Source organism: Endocarpon pusillum (genome assembly GCF_000464535.1).
Source record: "Endocarpon pusillum Z07020 unplaced genomic scaffold C734253, whole genome shotgun sequence".
Classification (NCBI taxonomy): Eukaryota; Fungi; Ascomycota; class Eurotiomycetes; order Verrucariales; family Verrucariaceae; genus Endocarpon; species Endocarpon pusillum.
The window spans coordinates 342160-360077 of NW_006913602.1; the positions used below are offsets into that span (position 1 = coordinate 342160).

Consider the following 17918-nt stretch of genomic DNA (forward strand, 5'->3'; position numbering starts at 1 on the left):
CTGTCGAGGGTGACTTCGTGACTTGCGTTGGGAGTATTCGAGAATAAGCGTGCCCTTCTGAGAGTAAGTGCCGAGCTGAAGGGGAAAATCCAGAGAGTTTGTCGACGATGCAGGGTCACGACATTCTCCTTCTATCTCGCTGCTTTTCAAGTGCTACTTGTGCGATATTCTCGATTGGAAGATGTTGACCTTCTGAGAGGGCCAATTGGCCGCGTTTCATATGCGTAATCCCTGCGTTTCTACTGCTTCTAATTGGTCAATTTCCAACGCAATTTCGCTTCTAATTTCGCTGTACAATACAGCCAATTGTACATAGATCTACGCTCTCTACCACCGTAGCTATCAATCAACTTGCTTCTCTACGCACTCTGCACAGCAGGTTGACAGAAGACTTGGCTATCGGCATAGGTGATGGAAACCAAACAGAGAGTGAGATGATGGACGTCATCGTGAACTTCCTCGCAGTACGACTTCGCACACAATGATCGGCCAGTTTTACCCATATCTTGCAGGGTGTACGCGACAAGGCATATGCAGCCTTGGCTTACTCCAAAGTGCCCTTTCAGGTTCTCGTGAATGAGTAAGTATTTCTACTCCTTAAACAGTAACAGCGCCGAACAACCCTTCATCAAGACTAAGGAATGTTGCTGACTCTCTGTCTGTCTTACAGGCTAAATGTATCAAGATCAACATCTCACAGCTTCTGTTCCAATCCTTTGTCAACTATAGACAAGGTCTGCTTAAATCGGCACACCTGGGGAGGGCGACGACAACTTTGCGTTGCATTCCGTTGATATCGGCATCATCCAAGATGGCCTACGACCTTACGCTTGAGATTTTGGATCACGCCGACGGCGAGTGTCTCCAGACGCTTGTGGTACGCAAAGACCTCCACCGTCTGGCCCAGTGTATCCATCAAATCAAATAACTCAGATCATGACCCCGTTTGATTTGTCCATCTAATCCCAGAGCCTAGAGGTCGATTTGATTTAATCTGACTCACTTGTCAAATGGAGTCAAATGTTAATAAGCAATAGAGGGCTGTCAACGATTTTCCATTCAGAAACCGAGTCCGCCAAGACCATATCTTTTCATTAAAATAACTTCTAATATTTCCACTGGGTCAAATCTCAAAGTCTTGGATTTCATTCAACGAAAGCACGGATTTAGATTGTTTGCCAAGAATTTGATTTGATTTACCATTTGACACGGCTTGATTAAATGGATACACTGGTCTGGCCGGAGTCCAAATTTTGGCTCAGAGCTATGAACGCTTGATGAAAGCGTTTGTTGCAGATCTGAACTTGTCGCTGGATAGGCCTGACCTGTTTGCTGCACCTGCTGAGATCCAAGAAGTCCTTCGATTCAGCCAGATTTAGTACTGCAACTAACGGTGTTTTCTTGCATATAGCCCCTGCCGAGATATCCAGTGTACGGTACTAGTATCCAGTCAAATCAAATTAGTCAAATCAAATTAAATCATATTTGCCAAATTAATTAAATTAGATGCATATTTTTGTTGAAAAATAAAAAATCTTGGCGGACTCCTTTTGCGAGATAGAAATCCTTGACAGTTATACTAACAAAATTATTGCTTACTAAGATTTGACTCGTTTGACAAATGAATCAAATGAACCAAATCGGCGCTAAATTTGATTCATTTGATTTGATGGATACCCTGGTCCTGCATACCTAGTGTTAGGGCTCAACTTGTCAAGACGAGTCTCAACTACAGGTTGGGTCTAAGTAGGTTGGTTGGGTAGAACAGGGGGTGCAATCAAAGATACTTCTGAATGTCTTCAGGCTATGTATGAGCTGATAACATGAGTTGACTACGGAGTAAGAAGAACTATCTGACTATCTGCGAAAGGAGCGTGCTTATATAGATGAGAGGTTCATATGCTCTCAGTCCTGCTCAGTGGTGAGCAGAGCTGAGCAACCTTAATCCTGCTTTAGTCTTGGTAGTGCATGATCGCTTAGTTCTGTTCCGTGCCCAGCTGTTAGGCCGCGGGGTTCGGATATCCTTCCGTCTAGGATGGTGCTGTAACACCTAGGCCTGTCCTGGCCTTCTCACTGGCTGGAGACAGTCGTTCACGGGGTGGATCAAATCGCTTAATCGCAGCCGCAGGAAATAACAGTATGATATTACAGGATATCTACAGAAGTTTTGGCCTAGACAAACGACGTCACTACCGCGCTGCAAGCGGCCAATGTTACTATTGCATGGCCAGTCGCAGTACTGCTGGAACTTACTCCCGCTTGGATTTCGTCCCTACTCGCCATCATGCGTGCCAGGGACTTGTCTCTACCTTGGGCTCATCTCGCCATGGTCCATGACTGCCAGTCAGACATTATCATTGTAGACAAGGACAGCAAACAGTACGTGAGTAAGGTCAAGAGGTCGGGAATGCAAGTCGTCGACGTCTCTAGCATTGAGGAAAAAGGTAAAACCACCACAATTTCCACAAGCGCAGATGATCCGGCGGTCACCCTTTACACGAGCGGGTCTTCGGGCGCCTAAAGGCATAGCGCTGAAGCATGAGGGCTTGCGTAACTGGACCGAGCCCATAGCTCGATCTCTCAACCTTGGAAGAGAGGTGGTGCTTCAGCAAACGTGGCCAACCTTCGACCTCAACCTGACCTAGATTTTAACAGCGCCGTGCTTCGGAGGAAGTCTGTGTTTCATGTCGCGACAGCAACGAGGTGATGCCGAAGCAATCAGCAGAACCGTCGCCAATCAAGGAGTTACCTTCATAGTCGCCACGCCATCCGAATATACGACCTAGCTTCGCTACGGCAAACGGAATCTCCACAGCCCTACTACTACATGGCAGACGGCTCTTAGCGCCAGTGAGCCTTTCCCTTTCTCACTTGCGGAACAGTTTGCATCTTTGGGTAGGGCGGATCTGATGGTTCACAACGCCTACGGACCGACCGAGACGTCGTCCACCTGTATAGCAACCCAGGTGTCTTTGAACATCAAATCGGGGGTTTGCTTGAGCCTCCGATACAAGATAAATCCCGACGTTCTCTTTATATAGGTTTTCTGCTCAAACACTTAAGCTTTTTATCTTGGTCTTATCTTAATTGTACTCTGTATATGATACCGCTAAAATTGAATGAAGTTGTCGTCTTACGTCCTTCAAGGACCCGTCCCGAAAAAATTGCTACTCAAGAAAGACTTGACTCCTCCAGGATTTGTTGAGATGATGGGATGAATGCTAACTAGACGTGAATTGAAGTTGATTCCATAATTTGTGACTCCTTCCAACCCAATACTCCAAAGATCGGAACGCCGAATCGGTCACCCTTGAAAGTCAGGCCAGATGCCCAATCTCATAACCAAATTAGATCACCACTGAATGACACGATTCTGGTCCTGTCACGCCTGGCAGGGCAGAGCAAGCCTGCATCTGCCACGCGGGCAGCATATCGCCCAGGATAGGAGGAATTGATAAATCAAAAACGTCAAATGAACATGGATAAATTCAACACACTCCACACACATTCAGCATTCGGGGGGTTTTTTTTGAGGCTTCTTTTCGCTTATGTACTAGTATCAGATGTGCAGGGTCCGGAGGTCTGTTAAGTACTACTATATGTCCCCAATTTGTGACAGCAATTTCAAATTTCGCACGTAGGAGGACATCAGTGATGAAATTCTCCTTCTTGATAAGTACTGGCAAGGAGAATAGGATGGAACTTACATAGAGGCTATCCATATAGGTCGTCAAGCAGTTATCTAAAATCCTTGTAGGGGAATCATGAGCGCCTTTCGGACCACTAATGGGTTAGCGAAAAAAAATGCCCTTTTTTTCCTTGACCTGCAGCTCCTCCCAACCCCTCCTATAGAAGGTGGAGAAAGGTTGGGGGTCTTTGTTATTACTAAGTATTTAAACCGCTTTTGGTTGATATAGGATGGCTTCTTCGAGGATCCACCGTAGGGATCACCACAATGATCAGTAATTACCTAGGCAGAGATCATATTTGAGATTGCTTAGATAGTATCAGCTATCCCTATGATTTAGCAAGTTGTTTCCTTTTCTCATTCAAAGGCTTTTTCCCAAAAAAAAGCCTTCATCGTAAGGCGAACAAACGAGAAAAAACACTGTTCCCTCCTATTCCTCCTCCTCCTCCTCCTCCTCCCCTCCCCTGCAGATTCCACATCCCTATAGAGTATCTCAACGATTTGGATAACCTAGTAACTCAATTTCAATTTACATCCCAACAAACACCGCCATTACGCCCACCAGCAAACTCACCAGCATCTTCAACCTCCCCACCCCCAACCTCATCCCGCCACTCCCCTGTCCGCCATCCCCTTCCTCAACCGTGGCATCTATAGCAGCGGGTGCATAACTCCTCGCATCAGCTATAGCAGCAGGTGCATAACTCTCCGCATCAGCATCGTAGCTCAGACAAGCCGTCGGCAATGGGAAAGCCGTGCTTAGCAACGGATACGTGGCATTGATATCAATCGTCACTCCGACATCGATATCCGCTTCGGCGATCAGCTCAACATCCAATACTACGCTTGGCTCGATGAGCGTGAGGAAGTCGAATGCATCGTCATTGTCATCGTCGTCGTCGTCTGCGGCGGTTGTGTTGAGGGCTTCGCACCGCTCGTTGACATCCGCGACCTGGGAGATTCTGGTTTCGAGTTTCGGGAGACCGAAAATGGCGCCCGCGCCGGCGGAGAAGCTCACTACAGAGGCAGAGCCAATGGAGATGCCGAGGAGGAGACGGGGGAGGAAACCGACGGAGAGAGTGACGGTGAGGGAGGGGACGGAGGCTTGAAATGGGAGGGGGGCGAGGGAGGCGTCTCGGCTGTTGTAAGATTAGTCAGGTTCTTTGCTTGAACTTTGAGCCTGTGCAGCTATTGGAGAATGTGTTATGAGCCACTACTTACAAGCCTGTTTCCGTGGAATTAGCGAGTTCTGCCATATTGATGATGATGGTTGAGTTGTTGGGTATCTGTTTAGATGGAGTGCGTAAGCCTGAGATTTAATGTATTGTAAATGCTCGTCTACACAACGTGATGTGATGGGAAACAATGGGACAATGGGGCCGAAACGAACCATGAGGTCGAACCCGTAGGTAAAATCGATTTGCGCTGAAAATTGAGCTCCTATCTCGATGATAGGCATTAACATTGGGCCAACGGTGGCTATACCAGGAATCTATTGCATACAAAGTCAACTTTGGTGTCGTGTTCCAATCTCACTCCCGCACACTCACCATAAAGCCCGGCAAGCCAACCGACGGCAGTGGTATCTCCACCGCGGCCAGTTCAATCGAAGATTCTATCGAACTCTCCAACTCGATATGCGCGGCAACATTATCCGCCCGAAGCTCCAAGTAGCCGTCCTCGGTAAAGAACTCTATAATCATGGTTTCGTCTGATGCACTTTCTCTCGTGTTCTCGATACTGAAAAAGCCCTGGAAGAGTGATATGGTACCTTGAACGCTGCAGTTTTGCACCTTACGTTCATGCTTTGGACGCCATATGGAGTTATTAGCAAGCGAAATATAGGGCAATGTCATTGCAAGTCCCCACATTTCTGGTGCCACAGCGAGAAGGCCATCGACGTTAAAATCCGGAGGTAGGATTTGTGTATCAATGAGCTCCGAGGCAATATTCCCGGAGACGTTGAAGTCTCCGGGAGTAGTAGTGGGCGCCGGAGGGAAAGCTATGCTATTTGACGTGGCAGACGCTGTGATAGGCGTAGATGTAGCGCTCTCGGTTCTGTGTCCTGCCTTGCCTGCAAGTCTTTGTGCCGGCGGACTTCAAAAGTCTCCGCACTATCTCCAAAACGCACATCCATCTTGTGAAACATGTTTTCCCAAGGCATAGGAGTGGTTGAGAGAACGATGTTGTTGATATCTTCATTCAACGAGACAGTAGAGACGCCGGAAGTTTTAGCAATCTGACCCAGGTATTGAAAGAAGCACGCACAGGTGAACATCTCGCTCCCCGTCATTGTTGCAGCCCTCGTGGGATGTTATCAAGTAAAAGCTTTTGGCCTTGATGAACTCTCCATGTGCAAGCTTGACGGTCTCCAAGCTGGGAAAAGTGAGTGTCACACTGTTGTCGTAACATTCGATTTTTTCAGTATGATGTTCCAGCTCTTCCAACGTAAGTGTCGGCAGCTTCGATGACAGTCTAACGTGGGCAGCAAACGAGGAAGCTTGTCCAGCCTTGGAGTCTTATCACCGGTTAGCAGAGACAGCCGAAGAACTCAACAAAAACGTGCCGTCGACATAGTGTAATTCGTGATCATGCCTTAATGCCGTGTCAATGCTTCGAGCTGCGAGACCCGATCTCGGGCGAGCAGCTCTGAATGGCTGGTAGAAAAATTGCTTGTTTGAGCCCGAGGCCGCGCTTGGAGAATGGGCAATGTGGGCACTGGCAGTCACGCCTCGCCCAAATAAGACAAACACCACGAAAAGGCAAAAGCAAGAGAAGAGATGAGAATGCATAGCTGGCAAGATTGTAAGAGTGAACGGTGATTACTGTGACCGTGTGAAAACTCTGCAGTGTTTGAAACGCAAGATAAAAAGCAAGTAGAGGACAAGCCATCTCAAATAACTAAAATCTGCTTGATGTCCCACGCAAGAGGGCCATTCCCCTCCCTCCCTTGTCATGCTCAGCATTAGACCAGCCACTGGAGCCATTTTGCACGTCAGCATGTTGTTTTTGAAACAATACTCGATGTAAACTTCTCCAAAATAAGGCCTAGCAACGCGCGTTCACCTAAGAAAAGAAGCAAAGTAGTAGGGAGGATCCATAGGGCGATTGAAATGCATTAAATGTGTAAATACCCCCGGAGTTAACAATACCCCAGAAGGTATAGGATGCATGCAAAGACCGCAGAGTGTGGAGATTTGTCAACAGGCTGCATCCTGGGTCGTGGGAAAGGAGAATGGGGCTGGGTTGACTGCAGCTTCATTTCCTATGGACTCCGGCTTCCGGGAGCTCGTTTTCGCCCCTACCACCTGCGTGGTTGCGGCACATGAATACGAACGAGCCTCTCCCATTTTTCAGCTCTAGAATCAGCCTGATGGACGACATAATAACAGTGACTATGACAAGGGGGTTGTTGAATCATCTGGTGTGCAAGTTGCAATGCCCCTATTGATGGTGGCGATGCAATACGTGTGTTCTTGACTCTATGCGCGGAGAACCAAGCATCCCTTTGGTAAACAGTGAAAGGCACAGTTGATACTTCAGACGACGACCTCAGTTCTGCTAAACTAGGAAGTGGATCTTGCTGTGGTGTTCCGTCAGGTTGCAAGAGTATTGATGTTGGTAACAAGTTTCCTCTTGCAAATGGTGAGCTGTCTTTTTTCGACGACGTACTCTATGTTACTTACCGCCTTCCCTTAGGACAGACGCAGACGGCCAGATTATATACGATATTTAGCCTGGGACAGCAAAGAAGGAAGTGCTCATGTCTTCGCTTTAGGGAGAGACTTGTTGTTGGGAGAACTTCTGGGCGGCTTAGAGTGATCTTCTCTGGGGAGAGACTTTCCGTAAGGGTACAACTTGGCAGGAGAAGGGGTAAATAGTCGGGCTAAGTATCATTACTATGTAGTACTCGGTGCCGCCAAGAAGTCTACACTGGACTGATAGAAGCATTCATAAGTAATGATGGTCTTCCGGTCCGGTGCCCGCCACTGAGGCTCAGAGATGCCAACAATTATTTATGAAATGCTGGCTAGCGGTCACGGAGACTTTTCAACGGCACCGAGTAATAGAAGTGGCAGCTATTCTGTCAAATGAGGAGAATACTAACGTGATAGGAGACAAAAAGGCTTTCATTAAATTACAGACGACTATCCCACGCGCCGGTGGGAATTTGCTGCATTTTAGCCCCAAAATTGCCTGTGGCATATATAGAAATCGAGCAAAAAGCGCCAGCAAGTAATTATTTAGCTACTGACAGTGGTATTGCTCGAAACAACGCCCTTTTACGCATAGATATACGTTGCAGCTTCTACATCCTCCGTTCGACAGTTTCGTACGCTTAGAAGCGGCGTAATTGACGATTTCGGCTAACGCTGGCCTGCTGCTCTTCTCCTCCTCTTAAGCGCTCTTTTTGCACCATACACAGTATCCACGCTTCTCCAAGGGCTGCCAGCAATGATCAAGAGTTGCTCTATTTGGCAGGGCTATAGACTTGCTCTTATACTTGATAGGCAGTAGAGGATAGGGCGTATTGAGAAGGGCGTTAATAAGCGCTTTTCGAAACGGGCGTTGTGACCTCTTTTCTTTGTGTCTGCTATATCCCCCTTCCAAATAAGATAGCTGTTAACTACATAGATATCAAGAATATAGTATTATAAAGGGCGTCAAACGTGATGTTCGTAAGGTCTGTGAGCTGTGAAGTTCTTCTATAATTAATTACTTTAATTAACGCTATTTATATAATGATTATAGTTATTAATAGCACAAGGGATATAGAGCTATTTAAAGGGTAAGTTGCTAAATATAAAGCGAATAATTTAAGTGTTTATTAATATAAGAGAAGGTCGTTTTTAAAGTTATAAAACTATATTATTTTAAAGATTATAAGTAGTTATATAGCCTATAATAGCATTATTATCTTTGTTATAGAAAAACAAGCGTATTATTAACAACTTTTACAAGTATAGAATTCTAAAACAAGGCTATAGTTATGCTCCTTTAGCTTTAGAATCTATACAAAGACTCCTTAAGCGTTTTTGTAAGTAGTACTTATATAGCAAATATAAAGAGCAAGTAATAATTAAGCAATATTAACATTCAGAAAGAGGTTATTTAAAAAGAAGCAAAAAACGCGCGTTGAATAAATTTGATGTAAACGCTATGTTAGTCGAATAACAAGAGTAAATGTTGGTGCTAGATGTACTGTAGTAAGCTCTGTAAGCTCTTTTTCGATAACTCGATCGAATTCGATACCCTCTTGAGGGATATCCTCTGGTCCTTCAATATGACTATGCCATAACCAATCATATACATATCCAGCGTCGCCAAGTACCCACACTTTATAGCCCTTCTTGATTGGCTTATTCAGGAGCTTGACTTTATGAGTACTGCGGCCTCTATAGGCTAGTATAGCCTCATCAATAGCCAAATGAGAGCTTAGATACTAATTCTTCTTGCAATTTTGCTTGATAATAGACCCAATTAGTTCTACTTGCCAAGCAAAAGTTTCATGCTCTTGACGAGGAGCAGTCGTATAGTCTCGAAGCGTAAAATATCAATAAATCTGCTCATATCTTACTAGACTCAGGAATGCGCCTAGATAACCTGACTTGCTCTAATATTCTTCATGTTTGGATAACCTGTGATATCCTATATAAAGCAAACAACTGATGTATCGCTATATGTCGACTTTATTGACTGGTTTCCAGGGTCTGGAAAAGGATTCAGGATCGTCTTCGTCAAGATTCGTTTCGCGAGCGTTTTTGGCATAGCTATTCGTTGATTTGATAATTCTGTCGATTATAGCAGGCGTAAGGAGTTTTTGGAATGTATCAAGCTCCGAGAGACCTTCTAGAAGGGGTTTTGAGCACTCGAATCATAATTCTAACAACGGTTTGTACGCAGGGAGGTCAGGGAGTTGATTGACGTCAATTTCGAGCGTTTTCGGAAGAGGACCAATGGCAACAGGTTTGAGAGCCGTTTGCTGCTCCGTTCGGTCAGTTCTCTGGGTGATCTTGGGGTCCCTAGCTGCAGAAGGAGCACCTCTTTCTTCCCATATAGTTCTAGGCTTTGGCTGGCGTTGAGACCTGCGCAATTCCATGTAGAAGTTGGGATGGATGGCGCCGATCCTCCGAAAATGGAAAAAAAGTCATGCCAAGACCGAAAATGCTTGGCACGCTAAAATGCAGCAAATTCCCACCGGCGCGTGGGATACTATGTATCTTTGTCCTTGTGTCTTGCAGGCAATCTCAAGGTCAGGCTTAATCTAAGCGCGCTCTAATGGCCCTCCTAGCATTCTTTATTCTACTAGGGGCCCCACCACATGTCACCACATGTCATTACATCCTCCGAGTCCGAGTCCCTAGGAGACATTTATCTGGCCAAAGAGGCATCGGGGCTCGGCTCTTGGCAGGGAGAAAGTATGGGGGTCTCCCTACTAGCTAATAAGTAGTAACTCGTACGCAGCGAGCCGCGGCATTGGCTTTTCCGCATGTGCATGGGACTTTTTTGGGTGCAATTACATCTTTCTGACGAATTTATTCACCATCCCAAGCAACATGCGCAAAAAACGAACACGAAGGGCATCATACCAAATCCTTGCCAGCGATAGATGCTGTGTATGATCAGCAACTGAACTCTGACTCCTGCAGAGAAATCACTCCACTCTTAACCATTTCCGACCCTGTTGCGGAGCTCCAACTGAGGTTTCTCGTGGGCACAGAACACAGCTATCAGGAAAATCAATTACGCCCCTAGCTACCTTAGTGTCACTCACCTGATTTCAACCTGCGAACGACCTTCTCACTTCATCTTCTTCCTCTCCCCACTCCTCCTCCTCCTCCTCCTCCATCAATCTCGCCCGCAATGGCGCCCTCAATCCCCACTTCAAAAGACGACCTCCCCTCCCCACAAGATCTCAAGAACAAACTCCCCTCGCCATCAGATCTAAAACCCGACATTCAGCAAGCCAAAGCAACCGTCGGCTCTCAACTCCGCGACCTCGCCCCCCTTCGACCTGGTCAAAGTACGAATGCAGACCGCGGAACGCGGAGTCTACTCGTCGGCATTGGACGTGGCACGAAAAACCATCGCCCGTGAGGGCCTAGCCCGAGGTCTCTACGCAGGAGTCTCCGCCCCGTTAGTGGGTGTAACGCCCATGTTCATGGTGTCTTTCTGGGGCTACGGCGTTGGCAAATCACTCGTCGAATCCTTCTCCACAGTCCCGCGCACCAGCAACGGCGTAGCGCAATACAGCCTCAGCCAGCTCGCCACCGCGGGCTTCTTCTCTGCAATCCCCATGACGCTCATCACTGCGCCCTTCGAGCGAGTCAAAGTCCTCCTCCAGATCCAAGGCCAGAAACAGCTGAAACCAGGCGAGAAACCAAAATACTCCGGCGGACTAGACGTGGTGCGCCAACTCTACAAAGAAGGGGGTCTGCGCTCCGTGTTCCGCGGCTCCGCCATGACCCTCGCGCGTGACGGCCCCGGGTCGGCAGCCTACTTCGCTTCCTACGAATACGTCAAGCGCAGCTTGACCCCGAAAGACGCCAACGGCAACGCAACCGGTCAGCTCAGCCTTCCCGCCGTGATCGTCGCGGGAGGAGCCGCAGGCGTAGCCATGTGGATCCCCGTCTTCCCCATCGATACAATTAAATCGCGGCTGCAGTCCGCCGAGGGCCGGCCCACCATAAGCGGTACCATCAGAGGTGTGTATCGGAGTGGAGGGTTCAGGGCCTTTTTTCCTGGATTCGGACCCGCCCTGGCGAGGGCGGTGCCGGCGAATGCGGCGACGTTTTTGGGTGTGGAGCTGGCACATAAGGGAATGAACTCGTTCTTGGGGTCGTGACCCCATGATATAACCAATTGAGGTCGTGAACAATAGCCGGAGATGGCTTGTGTATGAAAGAAGTGGTCCCCCCTAGAATAGGCGAAGCTAATAGAAAAGAAAGGAGCGGGAGAGACCCACACTTTGTATATAGCCGTACACAACCTCCCTCTTATTCGGGTGAGGGAATAAAATGGAGCGTGGTCTAGAACTTTAAAGCGTGGCGAGGTGCGGATGTCATGATCACAGTCACATATCTGGAGAAGAAACGAGAAGGCGAGCAGGAAGCAAATTCTGATACAGGAGAACAGAAGTGCTAGTCCACTTGAACGACTGGGTAGGTAGCTCACATACCGAATGGCACACGTCTATTGGAGGCTACGCAAATCACCATTGGCAAGTCTTCTGATATGATCAGGACATGTGCAGAATTTTTCTCCTTGGGCCAGTTTATACCTGTACGCCATAAAGTCTCTTTTGGTGCTCGAGTACTCGGTCACATCTTAACATTTACAGGTTGATTAGGATTTCATAGTCCGTCCTTTTCATCTTTCTGTCTTAGCCAGTATCCCTGTCTTCTTACCCAATTAGAAAACCCGACTGGAAGCACAGTCACCCCCTCCGCCTGATCGAAACTCATAACAGCAGCCAGCGCCAATCACTTTGCCCCTACCCACGCCCTGGCCACAGCTCGCCTCAGCCCGCATTCCCTCCCATGCAACCTTCTCCATCAGAGCGCAGCCCAGCTACCCCCAACCCAGCCCAACACCCCCGTCGTTCCCATCAAAAACACCAAGACACCCATCACCAGCCCCGTGAGAACCCGCGTCTGCGCACTGACTCTCCAATCCCAATTCGTGGCCTGGCCTGTCAGAGCACTAACACCTCCACTTCCACCCGTACTCCCACTGTCCAGTCCTATACCACTCCCCGTCCCAGCCGCACCTCCATTCGGAACTCCACTCCCCATCCCACTCCCATTGCCATCCCTCAGCAGCTCCCTCGCGTGGGAGTCTGCGGCGCTAACGCCCGGCGTCCCGAACAACACCCACAGAATCGTTGTGAGGGCGGTTAGGGCCAGGACGAGGGAGATGGCGGCTGCGATGCGCGGGAGGGAGAAGGAGTGGTGGAGGATTATCACGGGATTTGTCGTAACGACGGGCTGAGAAGACGATGTGAAGGAGGGGGCAGAGAGGAGTGAGGAGTTGGGGTTCGCATTGGCGTTGGCGTTTGAAGGGGAGATGGGGTTTGAGTGTGGTGGTGGTGGTGGAGGAGGAGGAGGATGAGGAGGAGGGGACCGTGGATCAATGAAAGCGGGTGTTCGCGGTATACCTTCCGAGGAGAAATAGGTCGCTGGTGAGGCTGCGGTGACGATACTGCCTGAGCGAGCTGTTAGATCTCGCGATGACGGGCCCGGGTTGTTGTTGTTGGCGATGGAGCGTGGTTGATGTTTGCGTAGCCATTGGAGCCAGGTCTTTCGTCTGTGGCCGGATTTGGGGTGTTTAAGGTGTTTAAGGAAGTCGGCTGCGTCGAAGGGGATGGCTGGTCCTGTGGTGCTAGGTGAGGATGGAAAGATGAAAGTGGTGTATGAGAGAGTTCTTGCGGTGAGGAAGCGCAGAGTGAAGCCAAGTATGGTGTGGTTATAGCTGTTTCGGAGGCTGGAGAAGAGAGCGCAGTCGTCAAAGGTGCTACGGTCGTAGATTGGGATGGTGATCATCTTGGTCGAGAGTGGTTGTCTTGTGAGGGACAATTCAAGGATCAGAATTTCTGGAGGCGATACCTGAGCGACAGTGGGTGACTGAATAGAGTCTTTTTCTGTTTTCGGCGCCAGCGTGTTACTGCCCTTCCTCGGAATAGTGGGCGTTCGGACGACATCTGCAATGGCGATGCTTTGCTGACGTGTCGGATACGGCGTACTGACCACAGAATCCCTGAAGAACTTCTTTTGATGGGCCGTTTGAATGATTTCCATATCTACGGGACGGATGGTGACCTTCCTGTTTCTGCGGTAGGGCAGTGGAGGGGCTGAGGTGGATCGATGTAGCCCGACTGTGTCAATTCGTGTGACAGGGTTAGATCGAAGAGCATCCAAGGGAGACGCTCCCACACGATCAGCATTTTGCCCAGACAGACGCAGAGTGCCAAAACCACCCCAAGGCGAAGGTAGAGTATCGAGGGCTTCAACCCTTGTGGGAGTATTGGGAACTTCCCTCACCGATGAAGAATCAAACGAGGCGGGCGTTGCCGGAGTCGACGGTGCAAGAGCTGTAGTAGATGCCTTTGCCACTGCATTCGCCGTTAGAGCGTTCAAGGTGGCAGTATTGGCTGAAGCAAGTGGATTCGAGCTTTCTCCTACGGGTGTCAAGTCAAGCAAATTCTTAAGCTTGATGCCTAAAATCTGCTCTGCTTTGCTGTGAGACGGACCCGGATTGCGAGGGGGGGCAAGTCGAGCAGACTGGTAGAACCTTGTTCTACCGAGGCTCACATTGGACGAGTTGTGCTCAACGAGTTTTGGACGCTGACCACGAAGGCTGCTGGCTCGACTTGCGGTACGGAGGATTGTTTCCCCATCGCTCTCCGAATCACTGTCGAAGAATGATCGAGGCTCATCAGGTCCTGTGACAGGCGCGGCAGATATTTCGATGGGAGGAGTTTCCACCTGGGGAACGTCCCTTAATGAAGAAGTAGTGCTTTCCTCACCAACCACAGACGAACCTGATTCAGAAGGGTCATTGGACAAGAAGGTACTGGGTGGATTCCAGATATTGGCGATGCCTCCACGCCATGATTGTTCAGCTCTCCCACCAGTATTTGCTGTGTAGTGGGAATCTCTGGTGAGCAACGTAGCTGCTTCAGAAAAGTTGGTACTTGGGACCGGAGATTGATGCTCATCGGCATCTACAGCGTCTGTCGCAGAAGCCGGCGTCGCAGGACGATCAATACGCTCGACCTGCGCTTCATCTTCTTCCAGCTCTAGACGAGAGGTGGCTTCTTCTGTACTTGCAAAAGGACTTTGCCGAAGCGATGGCTCTGGGGTAGAGTTGCTGCGCACTTGGCTTGCAACGACCTCATTGATTGAATGTTGCTCTGCCATATCGCTGACCATATCTGTGAGGGTCGAAGCAAGATGTGAGGAACATTTTACAGATGATGTTGCCGGTATCTTGTCTAAAAGCCGGATCCGGTTGTTCTGTTTTCAGCATGTTGAAGCGTTTGCCGGCAGACACAAAGACCAAAGCAGAATCGAAATCGCCAACAAAGAGACAAGTTCTGGATGTCACCGAGCAGGATATCTTTTTACTGTGCTCGGGTCATGTGGAATCCACATTCCAGTCAACTGCGAAACTTGGCGTGGCAATATGGGCAAACATCAAACTCCTCAAACAGCAGTGCAACCAAGCTCGGGCCAGCTGAATTCTGGTCTGTTTCAACTTCTTCCGCATCTAGAAATTGTCGATCACACCGAGAACAGTATTTAGAAATCCCAGGTTCTTGTATTGCAAGCAAAGATAAGTTGCATCTTGCTGTCTTTGGTTAGCGATTGAGTAAGAGTACTTCCTGATGCAACATACTGTATGGGTGCCCAGTCTCACAACGTGCTCTTCCAATATCGTTTTCCTCGAAAGGGATAAGGGCCTCGCAAATTAGACATGTCTCCATGTCAGAGCTTGACAAAAAATCGGCGGGCACGGGGTCGTCGACCTCCAGCTCGTCTAGATCAAGCTGGGATTTTGATGTCTCGCGTAACCGATTGAAAGCCATTCCGGCAAGGTGCCTCACCATCTCGTTGTCGATTTGAGCTGCATAAGTCGCAAAGATGCCAAGAATATTTCTATCGATTGGCAATGTGAGTGAGACATCCCCCGAAGCAGAGAAGACCCAATTAGCCACTTGACATAGCACATCCGCGGGACTGCCTACAGGTATTCGGAAAGGTTCGTTAATTTCTCTGGGCTCAGCTCTGGGAGCAAATAAGACGGTACACTTTTCAAGCGATGCCGTGCTATATTCCACCATGTCAGAAGGATGAAGGCTAATGCAGGCTGCATAACGATCATCGCTAGAGGCAAAACCCCATTCCCGTACGATTGAGTTGCCATCCAGGCCATGGTTTGAGTCGAATTCCTTGAGGGCGGCCATGATGATCTTCTTCAATTCGTCGTCATCAGCAGCGTACTTGACCTGCGCATCATGATGACCATTCTTCTTCCCTGATTGATCATAGTCACTTATGTGTTTGTTTTTTGGACCACGATAGCCATTTTGTTGCCTTGGGTCCTCCCAATACACTGCATTGAGAGCGAGATTGTGCTCCAAGAAATTGACATAGCCGTTGCTTGCTTCAAATAAGCTCCCTTGAACCTCTACGAAGGTTTGGTTATCGCGTCTAGCGATTCGGATAAAATTCCGAGAAGATTTGTCTTCGGGGTCCCACCACGACAGTCTTGACACCGGAGATTTACTCGTCATTGCCTTCTGGAACAAGGATCCTTGATGAGGACCATCTCGGAGAGTAGATACAATGGGAAGACTGGTATGACAAGTTGCATTCACGTCCCACTCCGTTCGGCCCACTCTTCTGCGCCTTGACACTCTCAAGAGGGTGATGGCTTCTTCATCCGTTGCAATAGCAAGGTAGCATGCGCCCCATTTTGATGTCAGACTCCTCCCACCAGGAGATCGAGACACTTCGTACGGTGGACTCCATGCAAACGCTCGAATTCTCGTCTTTTCTCTGTGAAGATTATCACCTGCCTCGCCGACCCAACCGAGGTAGTCGCCTAAAGAGTGATTGACCAGAACTACTCTAGTCCACTCTCCGATCGTACCGTTTGATTCCCAAATGCTTAGAACATGATTACTCGTCAGCACAGCGAGCACGCTTCTCCTATGTGGCCCCAGTCCAGGTGGTGACCAAGCAAGCCCGACGACGATGGAGAGGGACTGCTCTTCGCCAAGAGAGAAACTACGGGAGGGAGCCGGATGCTGATCTGGCCATTCCCGCTGGGTGAATACGTTGATACAGATTCGAGCTGAGTGCCAATTCCGGAGCCCAACGATTCCTGGATCTTTCTGTACGCCAGACTTCGAACTCTGCTTGGGAGTCAGAATGTGGACAATCTCACCGGTAGCAACAGCAAGCTCCCCATCTTTTGAGAACGAAATGCATTCTTTGCAAGACGGCCAGCCACTGAGGACGATTGGATCAAGACCTAAATCCGAAGTTTCCATATCGTTGACGCAGGATAGATATTAAGCCCATGGTTTACAGATGGATAGAACTGTTGTGGGAAAGCTGGAAGCTCTTTCTAGATGTGAGAAAGTACTGCAAGATTTCGTACAGCACAAAACATGGAAAACCTCCAGGCTTGCTCAGTTCGGCCTAACTAGTAGAAACTGGGGTCATTAGAACAATCCGGAGCTTAACAGCCGTTCACCTTTGGGTTTTGCAGTTCGTCATACGCGCAGAGGAATACAGTGTCCTTACTGCGTTGGATGTTTTAGGTGTTGAAGCCGTAGCTAGCATGCGTAGGCGGAGTCCATTGCTAAAATCTTGCTCTTATCTCGGTTAGGCACTGCCAAGGCGTGGAAGTGATTACATAAGCATAACATTCTTGGCAACACACTCAACCTTCTCCTGTCAAATGGAAATAGCAAATAGCTATCCAAAAGTCATGTTGAATGATAACGTAAAAAGGCCCTTTCAAAGAAACCAGTACATCAGAATATCTAGAAATTCCATCTGACAAAAATGCAAAAAGTTCGCTTCATGTACAACCCCACTCTCGAACAGTGAAAGTTCGATACTGGAAGGAGAGATGTAATCCGCTATGAAAACTTAACTGCTGCCAGTTTTACCGCCTGCCGTTGAGCCACAGAGAGTTTGCGTGGGACGACGAAAAAAGCTGCTTTCGAATAATATATAAACACTTTCAGATTTCAACTTGATGCCACGAGGTGACCCCGGAAGATCTTCGGTTAAAATGATTCTGTAGCGCTGCTGGTTCAGCTTTCCCATAGTACATACAACAGGTCTTGATGCACCAATTCATACGCAACTATCTTGACCCTTTGTGCCCTAACTACACTTAGGCTATGACGCTACAGCTGGCGTTAGAGCTAAAGACGGTATCGACGACAGTCTCGGTTAATTAAATGCGACAGTTACGGAGTACAAGCACAACTTTCGGTTTATCTCTCGGTCGCCATCGGATTGCAATGACGGTGCCCAGGCCTTCGACGCGGGGTATTGTTGACAGCTTGAGCTTACCCACGCGCCTACAGGGGGGGCTATCAACCCTGTATGATGTCGAGAGAGGTTGTGCGCCATTGACTTCATTCTGGTGGTGTCTTGCCACTTACTGTTCTGTTAAGATTTATGTATATCTAGGCAAACGATTGACG

The 17918-nt window shown here is 48.5% G+C and overlaps 5 protein-coding genes across 5 annotated transcripts; 2 read left to right on the top strand and 3 right to left on the bottom strand.

The window, feature by feature from the left end:
* Positions 1-2284: 2284 nt before the first annotated feature.
* EPUS_00110 (uncharacterized protein) lies at positions 2285-2521 on the top strand (the record flags this gene model as incomplete). The annotated part of the gene is made up of 1 exon (XM_007789140.1): positions 2285-2521. The coding sequence occupies one exon, from the start codon at positions 2285-2287 to the stop codon at positions 2519-2521; it is 237 nt and encodes a 78-aa protein (XP_007787330.1).
* A 1696-nt stretch (positions 2522-4217) lies between these two features.
* Positions 4218-5981, bottom strand: EPUS_00111 (uncharacterized protein; the record flags this gene model as incomplete). Its single annotated transcript, XM_007789141.1, has 5 exons — positions 4218-4827; positions 4910-4974; positions 5079-5180; positions 5239-5757; positions 5820-5981. The coding sequence occupies 5 exons, from the start codon at positions 5979-5981 to the stop codon at positions 4218-4220; spliced, it is 1458 nt and encodes a 485-aa protein (XP_007787331.1).
* Positions 5982-10552: 4571 nt separating this feature from the next.
* Positions 10553-11534, top strand: EPUS_00112 (uncharacterized protein; the record flags this gene model as incomplete). Its single annotated transcript, XM_007789142.1, has 2 exons — positions 10553-10666; positions 10725-11534. The coding sequence occupies 2 exons, from the start codon at positions 10553-10555 to the stop codon at positions 11532-11534; spliced, it is 924 nt and encodes a 307-aa protein (XP_007787332.1).
* A 709-nt stretch (positions 11535-12243) lies between these two features.
* EPUS_00113 (uncharacterized protein) lies at positions 12244-14619 on the bottom strand (the record flags this gene model as incomplete). Its single annotated transcript, XM_007789143.1, has 1 exon — positions 12244-14619. The coding sequence occupies one exon, from the start codon at positions 14617-14619 to the stop codon at positions 12244-12246; it is 2376 nt and encodes a 791-aa protein (XP_007787333.1).
* Positions 14620-14956: 337 nt separating this feature from the next.
* EPUS_00114 (uncharacterized protein) lies at positions 14957-16745 on the bottom strand (the record flags this gene model as incomplete). The annotated part of the gene is made up of 2 exons (XM_007789144.1): positions 14957-15033; positions 15086-16745. 2 exons carry the CDS (start codon positions 16743-16745, stop codon positions 14957-14959), a joined length of 1737 nt encoding a protein of 578 aa, XP_007787334.1.
* Positions 16746-17918: the final 1173 nt, after the last annotated feature.